General features: G+C 43.3%; 1 protein-coding gene across 2 annotated transcripts; it reads left to right on the forward strand.

Annotated features, from left to right (window-relative positions):
• The first annotated feature begins 15066 nt into the window (after positions 1–15066).
• LOC112068384 (probable G-protein coupled receptor 132) lies at positions 15067–26279 on the forward strand. 2 transcript variants are annotated; one of them, XM_024135523.2, is made up of 2 exons: positions 15067–15261; positions 20984–26279. In XM_024135523.2, exons 1-2 carry the CDS (start codon positions 15219–15221, stop codon positions 22060–22062), a joined length of 1122 nt encoding a protein of 373 aa, XP_023991291.1. In that variant the 5' UTR covers positions 15067–15218; the 3' UTR covers positions 22063–26279. The 2 variants fall into 2 exon arrangements, with proteins under 2 accessions (XP_023991291.1, XP_023991292.1); XM_024135524.2 differs by lacking the exon at positions 15067–15261 and adding an exon at positions 15440–15530.
• Positions 26280–26678: the final 399 nt, after the last annotated feature.

A 26678-nucleotide genomic window follows, 5' to 3' on the forward strand; every position in this document is an offset into this window, starting at 1 on the left:
GCACAAATGATGACGTCAAGTTGTATGGTAATGCTGAAACCTTCAAAATAAAAGACCACATTTCAATGTGGATAACTCAAAGACATTGAATTTTGGCCACTTTTATTGTGCCAACAAGAAAAGGCAATAGGTTATTTAAGTAAACAAATATACAAATATGGTTTTCACATTTATTTTAACAGAGAAGTCATACTGAGACTAGGATCTCTTTTACAGATGAGCCCTGCATAAATACTTGAAACGCATACAATATACAAAATTACAAAACACTAAGAAAAACAGACACATTTATCAACATAGAGATCATTATTCTGAACTGACGAAGGGGGACAAGATCATCTAATAATCTCTAAATAAAGGGGGCAAAAAAACTAAAAGCAGGTTTACCCAACTCTGTGGAGACCGAAGGGGCCTCCAATATTATCCAAGCCTGAGACCGGGTTTGGTAATTTGTCAGTCTAAATTAAAATAATGATGATAGACACAAGTTTCTGCATGAGTGCATTGTAGAATAACACAAGAAAATGCTGTTCTCTTCTTACATACAAAGAGGCCCGTCAAATCACTTTTTGATACAAAGCACAATGGTGAGTTATTTTACCATCACCGTACAAACCTAAGGGCACAATGGAAAACATAATCTAGTGGTTTAAGTGTAGATGCTGCTGCATGCATACAGACGGTGGTGATTTTAGCATGTCAATATTGGTGGCGCAAACAATGTTTTTTGGGGGGGATGCATGCCGGCAAGGCCACAACACAACACTAAACAATACATTCATTGCACTATAACAGTGACAAACGGTGCCCACAAACTGTTAGGGCCTACATAAAGCTGTCCCAACAGCAGAGCTTTCTTTTCAGCACCATAGAGTGAATCCTTACCACCGCTACACCTGGCTATCAGTGGAGCCTTGTCTGTTCAACTGAGCACAGCACAACAAGGTGAGTCCAAAAATATATTGTATGCTGCTGCATAAATGATTTAATATGCCAGGGAGATATGTATACTGTAGCCAAGAAAGTAATACTAAGTGTATTTTGTTTAGTAATATTGTAAGAGCTTTCATTGTCTGCTTACATGCCCCCTTTATTTATCCTACGGTTCCTGCTTGGTGTACATGGAGAATACTGTAAGAACAGCCCATGTTCTGATTTCTGTCGCTGTACATTTCAAAAGTGCTGAACAAATAGCTATATTGACTACGTCCGTCCTAGCTCACCCATTAATGTCTTAATCGAAATGACGGATTGCCTCTTATCCGCTCGTCATTCCCTTATGCCATAGTTTGTACATCTCAATTGTCAGTAGAAACCACATTTGTTTAAGCAAGTCAGCCATATCAGCTATGTTTTTGAAAAAGGCAGTAAATGAGGCTGAATGAACTGTTTCAACATAATAACATGGTCGACATTACCCTATCAGGACAGTTTATTCAACATAATAACATGGTCTACAGTACCCTATCAGGACAGCTTCTTCAACAGAATAACATGGTCTACAGTATCCTATCAGGACATCTTATTCAACAGAATAACATGGTCTACAGTACCCTATCAGGACAGCTTATTCAACAGAATAACAGTGTCTACAGTATCCTATAGAGGACAGCTTATTCAACATAATAACATGATCTACAGTATCCTATCAGGACAGCTTATTCAACAGAATAACATGGTCTACAGTACCCTATCAGGACAGCTTTTTCAACAGAATAACATGGTCTACAGTACCCTATCAGGATAGCTTCTTCAACAGAATAACATGGTCTACAGTACCCTATAGAGGACAGCTTCTTCAACAGAATAACATGGTCTACAGTATCAAAAGCTTTTGACAAGTCTACAAACATGGCAGCATAATTATTTATATAATTTAAGGCATTTGCAATATCATTTACCAAAATACACTTTATGACACTGTCATGAAGCATTATGACCATCCTATGCAGGAGCGGTAGAGATACTCTGAATGCTCGGCTATGAAAAGCCAACGGACATTTACTCCTGAGGTGCTGACCTGTTGCACCCTCGACAACCACTGTAATGATTATTATTTGACCCTGCTGGTCATCTATGAACATTTGAACATCTTGGCCATGTTCTGTTATCTCCACCTGTCACAGCCAGAAGAGGACTGGCCACCCCTCATAGCCTGGTTCCTCTCTAGGTTTCTTCCTAGGTTCTGACCATTCTAGGGAGTTTTTCCTAGCCACCGTGCTTCTACACCTGCATTGCTCGCTGTTTGGGGTTTTAGGCTGGGTTTCTGTACAGCACTTTCAGATATCAGCTGATGTAAGAAGGGCTTTCTAAATTAATTTGATTTGATTTTGATTTGAAGCCATTTCCTGAAATACACACATACAAACCCAAAACAACACGGAAACTGGGGAACGTAACAACGTGGCATCGTCATAGGATGCCACCTTTCCAACAAGTCAGTTCGTCAAATTTCTGCCCAGCTAGAGCTGCCCCGGGCAGATGTAAGTGCTGTTATTGTGAAGTGGAAACATCTAGAAGCAATAAAGGCTCAGCCACGAAGTGGTAGGCCACACAAGCTCACAGGACCGTGCAAAAAAAAAGTTTGTCCTCGGTTTCAAAAATTCACTACTGAGTTCCAAACTGCCTCTGGAAGCATCGTCAGCACAATAACTGTTCATCGGAGCTTCATGAAATGGGTTTCCATGGCTGAGCAGCCTCACAAGCCTAAGATCGACATGCGCAATGCAAAGCGTCAGCTAGAGTGGTGTAAAGCTTGCCGCCATTGGACTCTGGAGCAGTGGAAATGCGTTCTCTGGAATGATAAATCACGCTTCACCATCTGGCATTCCGACGAACTAATCTGAGTTTGGCGGATGCCAGGAGAACGCTACATGCCCCAACTGTAAACTTTGGTGGAGGAGGAATAATGGTATGGGGCTGTTTTTCATGGTTCGGGCTAGGCCCCTTAGTTCCAGTGAAGGAAAGCGCTATAGCATGCAATGACATTCTAGGCGATTCTGTGCTTCCAACTTTGTGGCAACAGTTTGGGGAAGGCACTTTCCTGTTTCAGCATGACAATGCCCCCGTGCACAAAGCGATGTCCATACTGAAATGGTTTGTCGAGATCGGTGCGGAAGAACTTGACTGGTCTGCACAGAGCCCTGGCCTCAACCCCATCGAACAGCTTTGGGATGAAATGGAATGCCGACGGCGAGCCAGGCCTAATCGCCCAATATCAGTGCCCAACCTCACTAATGCTCTTGTGGCTCAATGAAAGCAAGTCCCCCCAGCAATGTTCCAACATCTAGTGGAAAGCCTTCTCCGAAGAGTGGAGGCTTTTATTGCAGCAAAGGGGGGACCAACTCCCTATTAATGCCCATGAGTTTGGAATGAGATGTTCAACAAACATGTCCACATACTTTTGGTCATGTAGTGTATATTGCTTCTTTGTTTTTTGCTCTTGAAGCGCTTTGAGATTCTATGAAAAGTGCTTTAAAAATTGTATAAATTTATATTTATGCATTTAATTTGTTATGTTTCCTGTTTGGACCCCAGGAAGAGTAGCCTTTGCCTCAGCAGCAGCTAATTGGGGATCCTAATAAATACGGTGGAGATCAACATGTGACATTATTGTATGCAGATGTGTCAGAGTCTATCTAAAAGATAGCGAAGGAGTCAGGCGCAGGACACAGATAAGAGTAACAATCACTGATTTACTCAATCCAAAACGTAACAAAATCCCGTTCCAAACAAGGACAAAACAGGACTCAAAATACAACACACTGGAATACACGAAAGACAATCACGCACAAAACATAAAGGGAAACCAGAGGGTTAAATATGGAACATAATTATGAGATGGGAACCAGGTGTGTAAACAGACAAAACAAAAGGAAAAATGAAACATGGATCGGTGGCGGCTAGAAACGCCGAACGCCGCCCGAACAAGGAAAGGGAACAACTTCGGTGGAAGTCATGACAAGATGACTTTTTATCTGAACCAGAACATTCTCTGTCAATTATTTGATTACTGTTGGACACATATGGTGCTGTATCAGGATTCAAAGTGAATTGGCAGAAAACTGAAATAATGTACATTTGTAATTATGACTTAGAAAGTATATTGAAGTGGAAATGGACAAAGACACATGAAATATATTGGTGTACTGATGTCATGCAATCTGGAAGAGGCATATAAACCTTTCCTTTAACAGATAAGATTGGATTCGATGTTTAGAGATTGAGATAGAAATAGGGTGCTATGTTAGGTAGGGTCAACATAATCAAAATGAATACAATACCAAGGTTGACGTATTTATTCCAGGCCCTGCCAGTTTCAAGTCCATCCAATCTTCATACGTCATATGAAGATGTATTACTGGGCTGCACAACTGCGATCACTTAAACAATGTACAGCAGACTATCCTTGTCAATGGAGGAGTATGGAAGCCATACACGTAATGTCTTATGATCTAAAAATGATTCACTACTTCAGGTCCAAGGCGTTGAAGAATCCAATGGTTCAAAATTCCTTTTGTATTTGAGAAATGTACATAAATCCATATGGTGGAAAGGCACCCCTATTTGGAATAGCCCTGCCTTATCTCCAGTGTTTAATGACAACACGTCTAATGACAAGTCCTGGTTCCAAAGTGGCATTATGAATTTTGAACATGTGTACTATGATGGATCTGTCATTCAATCAATTACAAGGAAGGTTTGGATTATCCAAGGCCGATTTTTAAGTTCTTACAACTCTGATATCTTATTCCACTGCAAATCTACCATTCCAGTGTTTTACTTGCTATATTGTATTTACTTCGCCACCATGGCCTTTTTTTGCCTTCACCTCCCTTACCTCACCTCACTTGCTCATGTAACGGATGTGAAATGGCTAGCTAGTTAGCGGGTACGCGCTACTAGCGTTTCAATCAGTTACGTCACTTGCTCTGAGACTTAAGTAGGGTTGCCCCTTGCTCTGCAAGGGCCGCGGCTTTTGTGGAGCGATGGGTAACGACGCTTCGTGGGTGTCAGTTGTTGATGTGTGCAGAGGGTCCCTGGTTCGCGCCCGTGTCGGGGCGAGGGGACGGTCTAAAGTTATACTGTTACACTCACATTGTATATAGACTTATTTTTCTACTGTATTATTGACTGTATGTTTGTTTTACTCCATGTGTAACTCTGTGTTGTTGTATGTGTCGAACTGCTTTGCTTTATCTTGGCCAGGTCGCAATTGTAAATGAGAACTTGTTCTCAACTTGCCTACCTGGTTAAATAAAGGTGAAATAAAAAATAAATAAAATTCAATCACTTCAACAGAATCTGGATGAACCTAAGGCATCTAACAGAATCTGCAACGCCAAAGAAGTTGATTGCCAAGTTATATCAAGGGTTGATTTAAACTCTACATGATGGTTCTGAACCTATCAGACCTCAGGATAAGACGCAGATGCAGACAGTTCGAAGTAACAAAAGTTTATTACAAAAACAGGTGGCAGGCAAACGACAGGTCAAGGGCAGGCAGAGGTCAGTAATCCAGAGCAGAGTCCGGAAGTCAGGGTCAGGGCAGGCAAAGGTCAGTAATCCAGGGCAGTGTCACAAGGTACAGAACTGCAGGCAGAATGGTCAAAACCAGGAAAACAGGGACTAGAGCGAAAAACAGGAGTACAGGAAAACCACTGGTAGGCTTGACGAGACAAAACGAACTGGCAACAGTCAAACAGAAAACACAGGTATAAATGCACAGGGGATAATGGGGAAAATGGGCGACACCTGGAGGGGGGTGGAGACAAGCACAAGACAGGTGAAGCTGGTTGAGAGAATGCCATGAGTGTGCAAAGCTGTCATCAATGCAAAGGTTGGGAACTTTGAAGAATCTTTTTTGGTTACTACATGATTCTATATGTGTTATTTCATAGTTTTGATGTCTTCACTATTATTCTACAATGCAGAAAATAGTAAAAATAAAGAAAAACCCTTGAATGAGTTGGTGTGTCCAAACTTTTGACTGGTACTGTGTATTTTTTTAAATAAATTCTTACATTATTTCACAACCCTGTTTATAAGCTTTTAAATGATATCAAACTCAATGTTAATCTTTTACTGTGATTGATGGTATGGCGGGGTACTAAAATGGGTAAACATTGAGCACCTCTATCTCCTGAATCTCCTCAGCATTCAACACCATAGTACCCTCAAAGGTCATCACTAAGCTAAGGATCCTGGGACTAAACACCTCCCTCTGCAATTGGATCCTGGACTTCCTGACGGGCCGCCCCCAGGTGGTGAGGGTAGGTAGCAACACATCTGCCACACTGATCCTCAACACTGGAGCTCCCCAGGGGTGCGTGCTCAGTTCCCTCCTGTACTCCCTGTTCACCCACGACTGCATGGCCAGGCACGACTCCAACACCATCAAGTTTGCAGACGACACAAAAGTGATCACCGACAACGACGAGACAGCCTATAGGGAGGAGGTCAGAGACCTGGCCAGGTGGTGCCAGAATAACAACCTATCCCTCAACGTAACCAAGACTAAGGAGATGATTGTGGACTATAGGAAAAGGAGGACCGAGCACGCCCCCAATCTCATCGACGAGGCTGTAGTGGAGCAGGTGGAGAGCTTCAAGTTCCTTGGTGTCCACATCAACAACAAACTAGAATGGTCCAAACATACCAAGACAATCGTGAAGAGGACACGACAAAGCCTATTCCCCCTCAGGAAACTAAAAAGATTTGGCATTGGTCCTGAGATCCTCAAAAGGTTCTACAGCTGCAACATCGAGAGCATCCTGACTGGTTGCATCACTGCCTGGTACGGCAATTGCTCAGCCTCTGACCGCAAGGCACTACAGAGGGTAGTGTGTACGGCCCAGTACATCACTGGGGCTAAGCTGCCTGCCATCCAGGACCTCTACACCAGGCGGTGTCAGAGGAAGGCCCTAAAAACTGTCAAAGACCCCAGCCACCCCAGTCATAGACTGTTCTCTCTACTACCGCATGGCAAGCGGTACCGGAGTGCCAACTCTAGGACAAAAAGGCTTCTCAACAGTTTTTACCCCCAAGACATAAGAGTCCTGAACAGGTAATCAAATGACTACCCGGACTATTTGCATTGTGTGCCCCCCCCACCCCTCTTTTTACACTGCTGATACTCTCTGTTTATCATATATGCATAGTCACTTCAACTATACATTCATGTACATACTACCTCAATTGGGCCGACCAACCAGTGCTCCCGCACATTAGCTAACCGGGCTATCTGCATTGTGTCCCACCCACCACCCGCCAACCCCTCTTTTATGCTACTGCTACTCTCTGTACATCATATATGCATAGTCACTTTCACCATATCTACATGTACATACTACCTCAATCAGCCTGACTCACCGGTGTCTGTATGCAGCCTCACTACATTTATAGCCTCGCTACTGTATAAAGCCTGTCTTTTTACTGTTGTTTTATTTCTTTACCTACCTATTGTTCACCTAATACCTTTTTTTGCACTATTGGTTAGAGCCTGTAAGTAAGTATTTCACTGTAAGGTCTACACCTGTTGTATTCGGCGCACGTGACAAATAAACCTTGATTTGATTTGAAGTAACTGGGCCTTGTCTTTAGTATTGGGTAAATGTGACCGACTTTAGTCACTGTTGTGAATATTTTATTTCAACAATATTCTGGATCTGTTTGCAATGAAACGGTCTGTGTATCATGTATTTATTGGTTATTTGATTCAAAGGATTCTGTGGAAAAATTTAAAACGGCTCCTTTACCGTTATTGGTTTCTGAATTACCAAACAAATCTTGTTCTCATTTATTTTACATTTTAGTCATTTAGCAGACGCTCTTATCCAGAGCGACTTACAGTAGAGTGCATACATTTTATTACATTTTTTACATACTGAGACAAGGATATCCCTACCGGCCAAGAGCAGACGCTCTTATCCAGAGCGACTTACAGTAGAGTGCATACATTTTTTATTACATACTGAGACAAGGATATCCCTACCGGCCAAACCCTCCCTACCGGCCAAACCCTCCCTAACCCGGACGACGCTATGCCAATTGTGCGTCGCCCCACGGATCTCCCGGTTGCGGCCGGCTGCGACAGAGCCTGGGCGCGAACCCAGCCCAGCCTGGGCGCGAACCCAGAGACCCTGGTGGCGCAGCTAGCACTGCGATGCAGTGCCCTAGACCACTGCGCCACCCGGGAGATGGAGACGACACATTTTGTCAAAATGGGACATGGAATCAAACCAATAACTAAATGTATTTAATTTTTGTTTAGTTCAAACCCGGGAACTACATGCCCCCTCATAGAATATTCACGGGGTTTAAGGAATGAAAATGCATGGCGCTCGTCCCGGGTCAAATCTCAAATCTCAAATATGGCTGAATTGCAGTAGTGTACACTTTTTTTATCCACTAGATGGCAGTAATGTGCTACCACCTCTACTGAAAGTTGACAGATGTCACTTGTATAGAGTTAGCTGTTTCAAAGTATAACGTGAGCATGAAGCCCATTTTTCAGTTGGTTTTTGAATCAGAGTAAACCAACTAAAACATATCAATGCCAGTCCTAATTTCAATATAGTAAAGCTTGCACATATGTTAACAGTGTACACCGCTGAAAGTAGAGTCTGGGTTTAAAAGCTCTCATAGGGTATTTGACATGATCATTTTGGTGGGTACTATGCTGGCCCAAAGGTTCCATGGCCACAAAATGATGAATGAGAATGTCATAGTAATTGTAGTGCCTAGTTGGAGAATAGTTTGCTTCACTTTGGCCTTGCACCTACTCAGTATAATGTTTATTTTGCTGCTAATGGACTCGGATTGAGCCTAGTCCCGTACTAAAAAGCAAGATCAATGGAGATTACTCATTGAAAGTGCTTTTTAGTCTCAGACTAAGCTTAATCTGTGTCAGGGAAACCTGCCCTTAATGTACCACAGGTACCTTTTACTTACAGCTAGTTGTTTTCCAGACATCTCCTGGTGCAATATATATAGTGTTGCATATTGATGTATCTGTTTTTGCCCTTTTACGGTTGTATTGCTCGCTTCTTAAGATTATACACTCTTTATATTAACTCTACATTTACCTCATGTAGTTCTAGTAGAGATACATCTATAATAGGAATTTTACTATCCACTTTATCTCTCAGTATTACATCTAGTGGCCTTTTTGGGAACTTAAATTATCCGCTGGCTTTTGATTATCTCTTGCTCTTTTATTTTTTATTGATTTATTTCACCTTTATTTAACCAGGTAGGCAAGTTGAGAACAAGTTTACAATTGCGACCTGGCCAAGATAAAGCAAAGCAGTTAGACACATACAACAACACAGTATACCACATGGAGTGAAACAAACATACAGTAAATAATACAGCAGAAAAATAAGTCTACATACAATGTGAGCAAATGAGGGGAGATAAGGGAGGTAAAGGCAAAAAAGGCCATGGTGGCGAGGTAAATACAATATAGCAAGTAAAACATTGGAATGGTAGATTTGCAGTGGAAGAATGTGCAAAGTAGAAATAGAATAATGGGGTGCAAAGGAGCAAAATAAATAAATAAATAAATACAGCAGGGGAAGAGGTAGTTGTTTGGGCTAAATTATAGATGGGCTATGTACAGGTGCAGCGATCTGTGAGCTGCTCTGACAGCTGGTGCTTAAAGCTAGGGAGGGAGATAAGTGTTTCCAGTTTCAGAGATTTTTATAGTTCGTTCCAGTCATTGGCAGCAGAGAACTGGAAGGAGAGGTGGCCAAAGGAGGAATTGGCTTTGGGGGTGACCAGAGAGATATACCTGCTGGAGCACGTGCTACAGGTGGGTGCTGCTATGGTGACCAGCGAGCTGAGATAATGGGGGACTTTACCTAGCAGGGTCTTGTAGATGACCTGGAGCCAGTGGGTTTGGCGACGAGTATGAAGCGAGTGCCAGCCAACGAGAGCGTACAGGTCGCAGTGGTGGGTAGTATATGGGGCTTTGGTGACAAACCGGATGGCACTGTGATAGACTGCATCCAATTTGTTGAGTAGGGTGTTGGAGGCTATTTTGTAAATGACATCACCGAAGTCGAGGATCGGTAAGATGGTCAGTTTTACGAGGGTATGTTGGCAGCATGGGTGAAGGATGCTTTGTTGCGAAATAGGAAGCCAATTCTAAATTTAACTTTGGATTGGAGATGTTTTATGTGAGTCTGGAAGGAGAGTTTACAGTCTAACCAGACACCTAGGTATTTGTAGTTGTCCACATATTCTAAGTCAGAACCGTCCAGAGTAGTGATGCTAGTTGGGCGGGAGGGTGCTGGCACAAATCGGTTGAAGAGCATGCATTTAGTTTTACTAGCATTTAAGAGCAGTTGGAGGCCACGGAAGGAGTGTTGTATGGCATTGAAGCTCGTTTGGAGGTTTGTTAGCACAGTGTCCAAAGGGCCAGAGGTATACAGAATGGTGTCGTCTGCGTAGAGGTGGATCAGAGACTCACCAGCAGCAAGAGTGACATCATTGATGTATACAGAGAAGAGAGTCGGCCCAATAATTGATCCCTGTGGTACCCCCATAGAGACTGCCAGAGGCCCGGACAACAGGCCCTCCGATTTGACACATTGAACTCTATCAGAGAAGTAGTTGGTGAACCAGACGAGGCAATCAATTGAGAAACCAAGGCTATTGAGTCTGTCGATGAGGATGTGGTGATTGACAGAGTCGAAAGCCTTGGCCAGGTCAATGAATACGGCTGCACAGTATTGTTTCTTATTGATGTCGGTTAAGATATCGTTTAGGACTTTGAGCGTGGCTGAGGTGCACTCATGAGCAGCTCTGAAACCAGATTGCATAGCGGAGAAGGTGCGATGGGATTCGAAATGGTCGGTAATCTGTTTGTTGACTTGGCTTTCAAAGACCTTGGAAAGGCAGGGTAGGATAGATATAGGTCTGTAGCAGTTTGGGTCAAGAGTTTCCCCCCCTTTGGGAATCTCAGACAACACGAAAGAGAGGTTGAACAGGCTAGTAATAGGGGTTGCAACAATTTTGGCAGATAGTTTTAGAAAGAAAGGGTCCAGATTGTCTAGCCCGGCTGATTTGTAGGGGTCCAGATTTTGCAGCTCTTTCAGAGCATCAGCTGACTGGATTTGGGAGAAGGAGAAATGGGGAAGGCTTGGGAGAATTGCCGTGGGGGGTGCAGTGCTGTTGACCGGGGTAGGGGTAGCCAGGTGGAAAGCATGGCCAGCCGTAGAAAAATGCTTATTGAAGTTCTCAATTATAGTGGATTTATCGGTGGTGACAGAGTTTCCTATCCTCAGTGCAGTGGGCAGCTGGGAGGAGGTGCTCTTATTCTCCATGGACTTTACAGTGTCCCAGAACTTTTTTGAGTTTGTGTTGCAGGAAGCAAATTTCTGCTTGAAAAAGATAGCCATGGCTTTTCTAACTGCCTGTGTATATTGGTTTCTAACTTCCCTGAAAAGTTGCATATCACGGGGGCTGTTCGATGCTAATGCAGAACGCCACAGGATGTTTTTGTGTTGGTTAAGGGCAGTCAGGTCTGGAGAGAACCAAGGGCTATATCTGTTCCTGGTTCTAAATTTCTTGAATGGGGCATGCTTATTTAAGATGGTGGGGTAGGCATTAAAAAAAATAACCAGGTATCCTCTACTGACGGGATGAGGTCAATATCCTTCCAGGATACCCGGACCAGGTCGATTCGAAAGGTCTGCTCGCTGAAGTGTTTCAGGGAACGTTTGACAGTGATGAGTGGAGGTCGTTTGACCGCTGACCCATTAAGGATGCAGGCAATGAGGCAGTGATCGCTGAGATCTTGGTTGAAAACAGCAGAGGTGTATTTAGAGGGCAAGTTGGTTAGGATGAAATCTGTGAGGGTGCCCGTGTTTACGGCTTTGGGGTGGTACCTGGTAGGTTCATTGATAATTTGTGTGAGATTGAGGGCATCAAGCTTAGATTGTAGGATGGCTGGGGTGTTAAGCATGTCCCAGTTTAGGTCACCTAACAGCACGGGCTCTGAAGATAGATGGGGGGCAATCAGTTCACATATGGTGTCCAGAGCACAGCTGGGGTCAGAGGGTGGTCTATAGCAGGCGGCAACGGTGAGAGACTTATATTTAGAGAGGTGGATTTTTAAAAGTAGAAGTTCAAATTGTTTGGGTACAGACCTGGATAGTAGGACAGAACTCTGCAGGCTATCTCTGCAGTAGATTGCAACACCGCCCCCTTTGGCCGTTCTATCTTGTCGGAAAATGTTGTAGTTAGGGATGGAGATTTCAGAGTTATTTGTGGTCTTCCTAAGCCAGGATTCAGACACGGCTAGGACATCCGGGTTGGCAGAGTGTGCTAAAGCAGTGAATAAAACAAACTTAGGGAGGAGGCTTCTAATGTTAACATGCATGAAAATTATTACGGTTACAGAAGTCATCAAAAGAGAGCGCCTGGGGAATAGGAGTGGAGCTAGGCACTGCAGGGCCTTTATTCACCTCTACATCACCAGAGGAACAGAGGAGGAGTAGGATAAGGGTACGACTAAAAGCTATGAGAATTGGTCGTCTAGGACGTCCGGAACATAGCGTAAAAGGAGCAGGTTTCTGGGGGCGATAAATGAGCTTTAAGGTATAATGTACAGACAAAGGTATGGTAGGATGTGAATACAGTGGAGGTAAACCTAGGCATTGAGTGATGATGAGAGAGACATTGTCTCTAGAAACATTTAAACCAGCTGATGTCACCGCATGTGTGGGAGGTGGAACTAAAGGTTTGGCTAAGGCATATTGAGCAGTGCTGGAGGCTCTACAGTGAAATAAGACAATAATCACTAACCAGAACAGTAATGGACAAGGCATATTGACATTAGGGAGAGGCATGCGTAGCCGAGTGATCATAGGGGTCCAGTGAGCAGTTAGGCTGGCTGAAGACACGGCGATTCAGACAGGTAGCAGGCCGGGGCTAGCAAGCTAGCAGAAGGGCCTTAGAGGGACATCACAACGGAGGAAGTCTGTTATGGCCTCCTCGTGCGGAGCCTCCTCGTGCGGTTACGTCGATAGACCAGTCGTGATGGATTAGTAAGGTTCCGTGTATCAAAGGGGCCCAGTCCAGTTGGCAAAATAGGTATAGTGGCCCAAGAAATTGGCCGATGGAGCTCTTCAGCTAACAGTCCAATATGCTCTAGACAGCTAGCGGGCCGCGGCTAGCAGGCTAGCAGATGGGCATTCAGGGGACGTCGCGACAGATGGGCCTGTTGGAGAAAAAAAAAAACTCAGGCAGATTACGTCAGTAGTCCAGTCTTGATGGATAAGCAGGGCTTCGTGTAGTAAAAGGGGTCCAGGCCAATTGGCAAAATAGGTATAGTGGCCCAAGAAATTGGCCGATGGACCTATTCAGCTAACAGTCCGATATGCTTTAGACAGCTGAATAACCCCCTCGGGCAGATTACGTCGGTAGTCCAGTCGTGAAGGAGCTCCGTACCGGCAGTAAAACGGGTCCGGGCCAATTGGCAAAACAGGTATTGTTTTTTATTTATTTTTATTTCGCCTTTATTTAACCAGGTAGGCTAGTTGAGAACAAGTTCTCATTTGCAACTGCGACCTGGCAAAGCAGTTCGACACATACAACAACACAGAGTTACACATGGAATAAACAAACATACAGTCAATAATACAGTAGGCCCGGAGTGGCTGATGGACCTCTTTAGCTAGCCGGGAGATAGGCCTAGCATGGGCTAGCTCCAGGCTAATTGGTGCTTGCTTCGGGACAGAGACGTTAGCCAGGAGTAGCCACTTGGATTGCAGCTAGCTAGCTGCGATGATCCAGGTGAAAAGATTCAGAGCTTGCGGTAGGAATCCGGGGATATGGAGAGAAAATAGGTCCGGTATGCTATGGTTTGAATTGCGTTGTGGAAACTGGCGAGAGTTTTTCGAGCTAAAGGTTAGCTGTAGACCGCTAGCAGTGGTTAGCTAGCTAGTAGCTAGTTAGCTGGCTAGCTTCTGTTGGGGGATTCCGGTTCAGAAGTAAAGAAAAATACTGTCGAAAAAAAGCAGATCCACACCACATTGGGTGAGGCGGGTTGCAGAAGAGTATTTTGAAGTTGAGGTTTAGAAAAATATAAAAAAGATATGCAAAGAAAAATATATAAAAAGGTATATACATGGGACACGACAAGACGACGACAAAGACGTCTGACTGCTACGCCATCTTGGAATGGAATGTAAGTTATTTGGATTGAGAATTCTTTCTCCTTTTATTCTTTCAGTTCCTCTAGAGCTTTTGAAAACATGTCTCTGTGCTGTCTTGTTTTTGGCCATGTTTTTGTGCAATTTTATCTAGGTTTGTAGGCTGCTAGTAAGTTCAGGAGTGGGGCAAGTTCAGAACAACACAAGCAGTGGGCCCACTAACCATTGCCATAGGCTATTTAATTACTTAAACAATATCCTTCGGCATTGTCTAAATGTTAACACTAATGCATGTCCTTCTGTTTTTACACAGAAGACTAAGTAAAGAACATCAACAGAAATGTCAGAGCAGTTAGCTCAGATATGGCTCCTGATGTTGGCTCTAACATTTTGTGCAATGGCCTGCACTTTTTAATCATTAACCATTGAGTAAATGATACCTGGTTTTGTTTTACAAATTGAGCTCTGAAACCAACTGAAATTCAAATAGTTAACTTTACTAGTGTGTTATCAGTGGAGTTTATTGTCTGTAGGCTATTCACTTTAGCAGCTCAGTTGCATGTAGCCCGATTCATTTATTGTAGGGTTATTTTTTTGTTGTTGTTTAAAACAACATTTTGGATTAATTCAATAGCCACATATTTACACTATTCATTTATATTGTAGAGATGTGTTAAATGAAGCCAGATTGTCAAGCAGGTAAAATAAATGTAGCTGTATACAGCGCAAAAAAATATTGCATGTGCTTATGCATGTCTTTTTCAATAGGTAATTGCAATACATTTTTTATGAGGAGGTGGTAGCCAGAGTTCACTGGAGCAGTAAATAAATCATTGTCTGTCACTTGATATTACTAGATCAAACCACGTGACACTTGAGAGCGCGAGGACTAGGACCTCCCTGTGCGCGTAGGTGGACGTGCAGACAGCTTTTTAACCGTTTCTGAATATAGCATGTATGAAGGTGGAACAAGCATCTCTTGCAGACAGCTTTTTAACCGTGTCTGAATATAGCATGTATTAAGGTGGAACAAGCATCTCTTTCAGACAGCAATGAATGAACACTTTTTACAGATTTCAAGAGACGATACAGCTAAACGGTGAGTTTATCTGACAAATGTTGATATGTGTGATGGTGATAATTGTAACTTTTAGGAAATGATTCATTTAACATTAGCTCTCGCCCAGGTCGTTAGTGCGCGTTCCTTCGCAGTGCAGGTCACCTCAGTCACTGGTAGTGACGAGCAATAGTCACTCATTCATCTATGGGTGGGTGGTTGAGAACTCAGTTGGGGGTCTGCTGCATTAGCTGTTATTGTTGTAGCCGACATTGGGTAATTTTACCCATACACGGAAATGAAATAAAATAGTGAGTATTGGTGGTTAGCCTGCTACCTTAATTTTTATTAGCATTAGAAAGCAATTGTGAATGTACATTCCAGGCGGCTATTCAGTATTAAGTGCCCAATAAAATAAGCAAGCATATCGTAGCTGTTCAGCTTGCCACCTTGTTACATTTACATTTAAGTCATTTAGCAGACGCTCTTATCCAGAGCGACTTACAACGATGTAGTGTGTTATTTGTTATTGGAAACAAAGGGATTATCAATATGTAATGAATATATGTCATTGTAAGTTTTTAATTGAAATTGTCTGGCAATGCCTTGTCTTTTTTTGTTCCAAAATCACAGCCGAAATCTAAAATAGTAAACTATTTTTCATCAGTCAGGTTGTTGTTGTAACCTTGCAGTGCATGTTGTTTATAAAAATACATGTTGACATTGTATGTCAAGTAATGTGACACTAATTCTGTCCAAAGGGAAGGAATGCTATTGAAAGAGGTCACGACACGCGAACTCGGCCCATTATATCTTAACCCTATTCTCATAATAATGTGTGTCCCATCCCGTACACTGGCTAGCCTAGATATAATGTAGACCTACATGTCTCCCATTCAAACTATCAAGTGAGTTGAAAGAGGCCCTGAGACCTCCTCTCCCCAAATATGTCCGGAGCACCCAGATTAACGGGTGTGAAATGAGCGTGCATCACTCTCACTTATGGCAGGCGATACATTGAGAAAATGTGACATTTTCTCCGAAAGTAATCGTGTCCTCCTTAACCGTTGATGTGTGTCAGGAAACAGAGCATGTAACACAATTAAGACAAAGCCTTACAGCAGGCCGAGTAACCCCGCTTTCTTTCAATATCGATCCAAAGTGTCTAGTGGGGATTCTATTTCAGCGCACAAGCTTGGTTTCAGAGATAATATAAATATATATATTTATTTATTTATTTACCATTCAGAATTTATGAAATGATATCCCAATGATATAGCTTCTACTGAACAATGAACCATGACATATATACAGTGGGGAGAACAAGTATTTGATACACTGCCGATTTTGCAGGTTTTCCTACTTACAAAGCATGTAGAGGTCTGTAATTTCTATCATGGGTACACTTCAACTATGAGAGACGGAATCTAAAACAAAAATCCAGAAAATCACATTGTATGATTTTTAAGTAATTAATTTGCATTTTATTGCATGACATAAGTATTTGATACATCAGAAAAGCAGATCTTAATATTTGGTACAGAAACCTTTGTGTGCAATTACAGAGATCATACGTTTCCTGTAGTTCTTGACCAGGTTTGCACACACTGCAGCAGAGATTTTGGCCCACTCCTCCATACAGACCTTCTCCAGATCCTTCAGGTTTCGGGGCTGTCGCTGGGCAATACGGACTTTCAGCTCCCTCCAAAGATTTTCTATTGGGTTCAGGTCTGGAGACTGGCTAGGCCACTCCAGGACATTGAGATGCTTCTTACGGAGCCACTCCTTAGTTGCCCTGGCTGTGTGTTTCGGGTCGTTGTCATGCTGGAAGAACCAGCCACGACCCATCTTTCAATTGCCTATTGAGGGAAGAGTTTGCTGTCAAGATCCGCGTACTACATTGCCCCCATCCATCCTCCCTCAAAATATATTACGGTGCATCGTCCTGTCCCCTTCAGAAAAGCAGCCCAAGGAATGTTTCTCACCTCCATGCTTGCACGTTTGGGATGGGTTCTTGTTAGGTGTTACTCATCCTTCTTCTCCCCAAACACGGCGAGTGGAGTTAGACCAAGAAAGCTCTATTTTTGTTCTCATCAGACCACATGACCTTTCTCCCCATCCTCCTCTGGATCACCAATGGATTGAAACTCAGACGGCCCGGACAGCGCGCCTGAGCGTGGGGACCTTGCGTGCGCTGCAGGACTTTAATCCATGACGGCAAATGTTTTATCAAAAGTTTCTTTGAGACTGTGGTCCCACCACCTCCCAGGTCATTTGACCAGGTCCTGCCGGTGTAAAGTTCTGGCTGATCCGTCACCTTTCCTCATGATCATTTGAGTGCCCCACGCGGTGAGATCTCTATGGAGCGCCCAACCGAGGGATTGACACGTCATCTTGAAACTTCTTCCATTTGTCTAATAATTGCGCCAACAGTTTGTTGCCTTCTCACCAAAAGCTCTGCCTATGTCTGTCCGCCGCATCCAGTGCCTTGTGCAGTGTCTACAATTGTAATCGCTAATGTCTTACACAGCTCTCTGGTCTTGGCCATTGTGGAGAGGTTGGAGTCTGTTTGATTGAGTGTGTGGACAGGTGTCTTTTATACAGGTAACAAGTTCAAACAGGTGCAGTTAATACAGGTAATGAGTGGAGAACAGGAGGGCTTCTTAAAGAAAAACTAACAGGTCTGTGAGAGCCGGAATTCTTACTGGTTGGTAGGTGATCAAATACTTATGTCATGCAATAAAATGCAAATTATTACTTAAAAATCATACAATGTGATTTTCTGGATTTTTGTTTTAGATTCCGTCTCTCACAGTTGAAGTGTACCTATGATAAAAATTACAGACCTCTACATGCTTTGTAAGTAGGAAAACCTGCAAAATCGGCAGTGTATCAAATACTTGTTCTCCCCACTGTATATATATATATATATTATGTCAATGCGCTGACTGAACCAATGTCATGGTTCATTGTTCAGTAGAAGCTATACGGCCTGGGCTATGAATTCTGAATGGTAAATTTCATGTAAAATGAATATACGTTACTTGTAGTACTGTATTAATGATTCAAATGTACATTTGTCTAATCTACAGTATCAGCTCCTAGTCTCACTTGCCAGGCAGCAGCTCCCCGATGCTTGTTTTTCCAATGCTGTAGTGATCCATTCATTAACCCATCTTATTTGAAATGTAACTGGGAAATGAACAATGTCTTATTTAAGCATCGATATTGAACAGCCACAGATGAGTGTCGCTCTTGTTCGTGGTGATTGTACCAGTCACAAGTAAAATGGTAAAACAAGGCTTCTTGACCCTATACTCATTTCATAAGTGAGTAATACTATTTTATCAAGTAAAGACTGTTTCAAGTAAAGACTGGGCTGGTTCAATTTGTTCATTTCTCCTCAGCACATCACAGGGACTGTCAACTGTGTGACTGCAGGGTTAAACCTCAGACGTTTTCAGTAAAAAAAGACTCTCTTTGCCTTGGCTTAGAGTGAAGTTTAATTAAATCACTCCTTTGACTCAGGTCACTCAACAATTAAAATGTCTGAACTGGTTATCACCAGTTGGCTAGTTTGCTGTTCAAAAATACCCTAATTCATCATGTCCTCATTCATTGATCAATTGCAAAACCTCCTCCATTCTCAGTAATTTGTAGGTGTAAATCTTCATTAGATTTCAGATGTATTCTAATCTAATATAATTGATGACTATGATATCTATCATTCACGTGTAGCCAGTGGCGCACTTGTTTTTCCATCTACAGCATTTCCCCTCCTTTCTCCTCTGAGATGTGTGATGAATTTTTCAGGCGATGCCTTGTTAAGCTTTGGGGCTTGGATAAGAGGCGGAAGAGAGAGCGAGAGAGAACTGGTGGGGGTGGGTCCTGGGTTAGAGTTGTTGTTTTGCTGTGAGTGGTTAAAAGCTGGTCGTAGCCTACACCACATACAGTTAGAGCTCTGTTGTGTGTGTGTGTGTGTGTGTGTGGTTAGATTTCTGTTCAGGCACAGATGTTGCTAAGCAAAGAGGGGATGAAAAGGTGAAATAATACAATGATACTGAACAAAAATATAAACGCAACGTGTTAAGTGTTGGTCCCATGTTTCATGAGCTGCAATAAAAGATCCCATAAATGTTCCATACGCACAAAAAGCTTATTTCTCTCACATTTTGTGCACAAATTTGTTAACATCCCTGTTAGTATTTCTCCTTTGCCAAGATAATCCATCCACCTGACAGGTGTGGCATATCAAGAAGTTGGTTCAACAGCATTGTCATTGCATAGGTGCACCTTGTGCTGGGGGCAATAAAAGTCCACTAAAATGTGCAGTTTTGTCACACAACACAATGCCACAGATGTCTCAAGTTTTGAGAGAGCATGCAATTAGCATGCTGACTGCAGGAATCTCCACCAGAATCTGATGTTCATTTGTCTACCATAAGCCGCCTCCAACGTCGTTTTAGACAATTTGGCAGTACATCCAACCGGCCTCACAAATGCAGACCACGTGTAACCACGCCAGCCCAGTACCTTCACATCCAGCTTCTTTACCTGCGGGATTGTCTGAGACTAGCCACCCGGACAGCTGATGAAACTGAGTAGTGTTTCTGTCTCTAATAAAGCACTTTTGTGAGGAAAGACTCATTCTGATTGGCTGGGTCTGGCTCCCCACTGGGTGGGCCTGGGCCCTCCCAGGCCCAGCCATGCCAAGTCATGTGAAATCGATATAGGGCCTAATTTATTTATTTTTCATTGATTGATTTCCTTATATGAACTGTAACTCAGTAAAATCGTTGACATTTTTGTTCAGTATAGAAAAATGAGCAGTGTTACAATTATTTGAAAAACTATTTCCGAGAGGAGGGAGAGAAATACTCAAGGGCGGTGTTACAATTAGGTTTAGATTCAGCTTTATTTGGAAAGCAATTTCTGAAAGGAGACAATTTCTCTCAGAAAGTATGAGGCAATCCCCAGAAAGAGAAGTATAAGGCTACAGTGAAAAAGTCCCTAATGTTAAAGTAAAGAACAAACCATGAGGAAGCCAGACACCTAAAGGGGCAGTCCAGTACCGTCTCCCTTTACAAACCTAGGGTTGTGTTCACACAACGGAAAATGAAAATGAGCACATGCTAACATGCTAACAACTCAACATGCTAAGTGCAATGTTTTCTGAATATTCCTTGACAACTCACATGCAAATTTTCATAAATCCGAGGGCTGACTTTAAACCATGTTGCCACTTTTTGGACAGTCGCACATAGTCATGCATGTAACCCACAATGCATGTTGTGGGCTTCTGTCAGCTTCTGTATCCTTTGAGCAACTTACTCATTAGTCCTTTAGTGCCCCCTAAGTCCTTTAGTGCCCCCTAAGGGGAGGGTTATAAGGCCTTTCCTGTGAATACAGAGAGTAATTATGTGTATGTCTCTGTATGTGTATGTAAGTTAGGTAAAGTCTATCACATCAACAGAAGACAAAGACCAAAAAAAAAGCTTGGAAATAAACCATTAACTCCAATTGTGATCAATATTAAAATACTTTTATTAAGTTACCTTACAACCAAAGGCCATCTATAAGCATGATTTGTTCCGCAGATATCCAGCAAATATGAATGACCTGGAAAAGTCTCTGGAAAAAGGGTCTGCAAATAGAGTGATTTAGAGTTAATCCTGTGGTTTCCTAATTTGTATTTACATACATTTTGGCATACCGAAATGGGAAATGTGACTTATTTTTTTCCCTCTCTCTCTTTACCCTTCAGACATCATGCATGACCCGAGTGTGACTCAGACCAGCGTGGCTGCCATCAACTGTAGCACTGATGCTCCCCCGTGCACCCCGAACTACGAAGAGGACCGCGTGCCCCTGGTGGTGCTTTACAGTGTGGTGCTGGTCATCGGGCTGCCTGCCAATATCGCTACTGTCTACCTGACCTTCCTCCAGGTGCGCCGCAAAAATGTCCTGGGCATCTACCTGTTGAGTCTGTCCGTGTGTGACCTCATGTACCTCTGCACCCTGCCCATGTGGGCCAACTACGTGAACGCGGGCCACCAATGGCGCTGGAGCTCAATGGCTTGCAAGGTGACGGGCTACTTCTTCTTCAACAACATGTACATCAGCATCTTCCTGCTGTGCTGCGTCTCCAGCGACAGATACGTGGCCGTGGTCTACGCCGTGGAGTCGCGCGGCCTTCGCCGACAGAGACTGGCGGTTGCAGTTACCGTGGCCATCGTCTTGGTGGTGTTCGTGGGCCACGTGCCGGTGTTTACCATGCCAGAGGGCGATGCGGCAGAGGGGCAGCGGCGCTGCTTCGAGCCAGGCAAGGGCACGTCCACCGTGACGGGTTTCAACTATGCCCGCTTCGTCATTGGCTTCCTGTTCCCCCTGGTTGTGCTGGTGGTTACTAACCGTGCTATCCTGGCCAACGTGCAGGCTAGCACAGGGCTACGGCAGTGCCAGAAGGAGCGGGTGCGCTACTTGGCGTTCGCCGTGGTGGTCCTCTTCCTGGTGTGCTTCGCGCCATACCATGTCATTCTGCTGCTGCGCGCAGTCACCTTCCACTTCACCGAGCTGCAGAAGTGCCATTTCCAGGAAAGCCTCTATACCCCTTACACTATCTCCCTGGGCCTGTCCACCTTCAACAGCGCCATCAACCCCATCCTCTATGTGCTTTCCAGCGACAACATCCGCAAGGAGCTGCGTCGCGGCCTTGCAGGCCTCCGGGGGCGGGCCACCCTGCGGCCACGTTCCACCGACAGCAGCCAGCACAAGATGCACAACTCCAAGAACTCGTCAGAAGTGGCGGCCGCCACACAAGAGGCGGAAAAGCATGGTCGTTGATGGCAGAGGAAGGTTAGGGGTTTGATGTTCAGTATGCATGCTCAAACTATGGGAGCCAGAGGGATATGCAGGTGTGACTACTGAAGGAACCCTGGACTGGTGACTTGCAGGTACTCTGGAATATTAAACAGACTCAGCATAGAGCCAGGTGGAACCCCAAACATAGCAAGAGCAATGGGGGACGATGTAATCCATCTATCCCAGAATCTGACTAAGGAAATTATATAATTGAAACGGTTCAAGCAGGGGCATTGTCTCCCTATAGATGGCATCATTCTAATAAGACTGGCAGTTGCCAGGAGCCGTCTGTCTAACGGCAAATGTTGCAAAGTTTGATAAGAGAATGACGGCATAAACAGCGCAAACCATCATTCTGTTATCAAACTTTGCACCTGTACTGTTCATCAAGTAAATGTGTTTTTGTAAAATTTTCTGTGGAAATTGTTTGACGCACTCATTGTGCATAGAGTTGTATGGTTTGTTTAACTTTGCAGTCATTGGTTTTTGTTTGACATACATTTTAAAGTGAAAAATCTGAGTGTCAGTGTCACTCTGTTACCATGAAATTGCCCCTAACCAAACGTGGAGCTCATCTCAAAATGTTTTGACTTTGCTAATCTGCTTAACACTAGTTTCTAATTCTGAAGTTCACTCTGCTCTTTGTAGCTATGACGTACTGGCTATACGCATACAGTCATTGATACTACGGCAAACCATGCTTGATCAGCTGAGCAAACTTGCTCCAGCTAGCAGCCTTACCATTGCTTGTTTGAATGGCCATTACGGTAGCTAAACTCAGCAAAAAAATAAACGTCCTCTCACTGTCAACTGCGTTTATATTCAGCAAACTTAATATGTGTAAATATTTGTATGAACATAACAAGATTCAAAAACTGAGATATAAACTGAACAAGTTCCATAGGCATGTGACTAACATAAATTGAATAATGTGTCCCTGAACAAAGGGGGGGTCAAAATCAAAAGTAACCGTCAGTATCTGAAGTGGCCACCAGCTGCATTAAGTACTGCAGTGCATCTACACCACTCTTCCACCAAGGCACCTGCAAGTTCCTGTACATTTCTGAGAGGAATGGCCCTAGCCCTAGCCCTCGCCCTCCGATCCAACAGGTCCCAGACGTGCTAAATGGGATTTAGATCCGGGCTCTTCGCTGGCCATGGCAGAACACTGACATTCCTCTTGCAGGAAATCACCCACAGAACGAGCAGTATAGCTGGTGACATTGTCATGCTGGAGGGTCATGTCAGGATGAGCCTGCAGGAAGGGTACCACATGAGGGAGGAGGATGCCTTCCCTGTAACGCACAGCGTTGAGATTGCCTGCAAAGACAACAAGCTCAGTCCAATGATGCTGTGACACACCGCCCCAGACCATGAAGGACCCTCCACCTCCAAATCGATCCCGCTCCAGAGTACAGGCCTCGGGTGTAATGTTCATTCCTTTGACGATAAACGCGAATCCGACCATCACCCCTGGTGAGACAAAACCACGACTCGTCAGCGAAGAGCACTTTTTGCCAGTCCTGTCTGGTCCAGCGATGGTGGGTTTGTGCCCATAGGCGACGTTGTTGCCGGTGATGTCTGGTGTGGACCTGCCTTACAACAGGCCTACAAGCCCTCAGTCCAGCCTCTCACAGCCTATTGCGGACAGTCTGAGCACTGATGGAGGGATTGTGCATTCCTGGTGTCACTCGGGCTGTTGTTGTTGCCATCCTGTACCTGTCCCGCAGGTGTGATGTTCGGATGTACCGATCCTGTGCAGGTGTTGTTACACGTGGTCTGCCACTGCGAGGACGATCAGCTATCTCCCTGTAGCGCTATCTTAGGCATCTCACAGTATGGTCATTGCAATTTATTGCCCTGGCCACATCTGCAATCCTCATGCCTCCTTGCAGCATGCCTAAGGCACGTTCACGCAGATGAGCAGGGACCCTGGTCATCTTTCTTTTGGTGTTTTTCAGAGTCAGTAGAAAGGCCTCTTTAGTGTCCTAGGTTTTCATAACTGTGACTTAACTTAATTGCCTACCATCTGTAAGCTGTTAGTGTCTTAACGACCGTTCCACAGGTGCATGTTCATTAATTGTTTATGGTTCATTGAACAAGCACGGTGTTTATACCCTTTACAATGAAGATCTGTGAAGTTATTTGGATTTTTACGAATTATCTTTGAAAGACAGGGTCCTAAAAAGGGACGTTTCTTTTTTTTGCTGAGTTTAGTTTGCCAGCTTGTTGATGAAGTTGTATGACACCAAAGTTAAGGGAATGTTCGAAGAAATCAGTATCTGACTCTGACAGCTGTCACTGTGCGTTGTTACTTCGTAACATTTGGCCAACACGATAGCATTGCAGCTAGAGCAATCAGCTGTGCTGCAGAACTCGACGCACTAATCACGGCAGAACAGAAACTGAGCTCATTTGTGCTATTAGCCTAGAATTTAACTACACTAGCTAGGTAGCTAGAGGGAGTATTCCGATTTGAGTGTGTGAACTGGCGTTGTTAGCATCCCTTAGTTTCATATGGATGGATCTGAGTTCAGCCAGCAAGTTGGCTCAGCCAGCAAGCAGACACTAGCTAGCTAGCAAATTTTCGTGCACATTACGATTTTCATAAACACACCTTAGCTAGATGTAGCATTAGGAAAAAAACGTCAATATTAGCTACAGATGTATTGTTTTTGGTAAGACTAACTCTGACTCTTTTGAGGATGAAAGGGGGTTCAGTGGACGATGTCACCTTGTTAACATTTTCTAATGTTAGGACAGCATATTGTAGCCTAACGTCTTTTTAGCTATCCCCGATTGTTTGCGAGTTATCACACAGGGCCTTGACTCCCAGAGCCTTTGTAGCATTGAATCAATTGAGTTGTATTTTGCGACTAGGCTACTGTTTCTGTGACAACATGTGCGTAATGATGTGCCCTATCTGTAATTTAGTGCATTGTTATTGGGTAAACATAATAAGCAGCCTCAATTGCCTATTTGCAACCATAGGAGGTAAAATCTCTCTAGGAGCTGATCCGTCGTCAGTATTGTGGAATAATTCTAATGCCAAGGTAAGATTTGAATGTAGAAAGCTGATCCGAGAGCAGTGCTGCTTTTCTTTGGATCCTATCAGTATCGACACATGGTCTAACAACGCACTTGGAGAACGTCCTCTCTGCGTGTTTGTTTGGAAAACACTGAAAAGGTTGTAAATAAAGGTGCATCTGGTACGATCGTCGTAATGCTTAAAGGCCCAGTGCAGTGAAAAACATGATTTGTATATATTTCCACACTATGAAGTTGGAATAATACGGTGAAATTATTCTGGTACCCTTTAATGTTAGAGCTGTTTGAAAAGATCGCCTGAAGTCTATTTTGGTGGGATGGAGTTTTTGTCTGCCTGGTGACATCACCAGGCGGTGACCACTCCCAGACAGTCCTAGCAGAATTCTTGCTTGAGACATTGCTCTTTGCTCTTTGACCATTTTAACTGAAAACAATCACATGAAGATACTTAATTGATACCCAGAAATTATTTAATATTGAGATTTTAAAAAATGGCTGCATTGGACCTTTGCATTGGACCTACATCACAGCTGGGAAACGAGGCCCTGATCTGAGAAATTAACGTTAAGTTCATTTCTGCGTCATGTTTTGCTGTTCATCTCCAGATTAAGGACTTGTCAATGTTTTGACAAACTCCGCATTTATTTGTGTCCATATGAAAGAAAAGTTTGAAACTGGCCTCTCTGCTGCTAATGTAGGAGTGAGAAACTTTTACAAAACTGTCTATTACTGAAGCTTTTCTATGAATGGAAATCATGTGTTTTCCTTTGGAGAAACAGTATTTCAAGTCGTGCGAAAGCTAATCCAATATGTTACCGATGCAATACATAGATACTGTGTTTCACAGTAGATGCATAGATCGACATCATGTTCTTAAAGTTTAATCAACTTGTATTTTGAAAACAAGAACAATTGTAGTATTCGTCATGTTTTAGGTGTTAAGTGTTTTGTAACAATGTAAATATAAGTGAAGATATAATCTTCATATAACCTTTTATAACCGTAATATAACATTTTATACACTTTGGTGTTTTTCCTCCTATATTGCAGACCATTGTAAAAGTTTGTAGAAAAGCAAAAGGTTGTTCTGTTTATTAGAAAATTGCACTTCTTGAATATTATTTATACTGTTTCTGTACATTTTTAAGTAAACATTTGAAGTAAAGTGTCTCATTTTAGTTTCATTATTGAAGTGGTCCCGTGTGGCTCAGTTGGTAGAGCATGGCGCTTGCAACGCCAGGGTTGTGGGTTCATTCCCCACGGGGGGACCAGGATGAATATGTATGAACTTTCCAATTTGTAAGTCGCTCTGGATAAGAGCGTCTGCTAAATGACTTAAATGTAAATGTAAGTGGGTGTCTGTACATATTTATCTTTCTCTTACTGGTGAGAAGGGAGTTTCACACTAAAAGGGTAACAACCAAAGAGTCTGAGAGCACGTAGGAACTTAAAAGGACTAACAGATAAAATAGCACCGAAAAAATCTTTCCCGCACTAATACACTGTCAGATTTTGCAGTTTGCTCTCGTTCGTGAGATGGAAAAAACTCT

This window comes from Salvelinus sp. IW2-2015, unplaced genomic scaffold (assembly GCF_002910315.2).
Source record: "Salvelinus sp. IW2-2015 unplaced genomic scaffold, ASM291031v2 Un_scaffold467, whole genome shotgun sequence".
Taxonomy (NCBI): Eukaryota; Metazoa; Chordata; class Actinopteri; order Salmoniformes; family Salmonidae; genus Salvelinus; species Salvelinus sp. IW2-2015.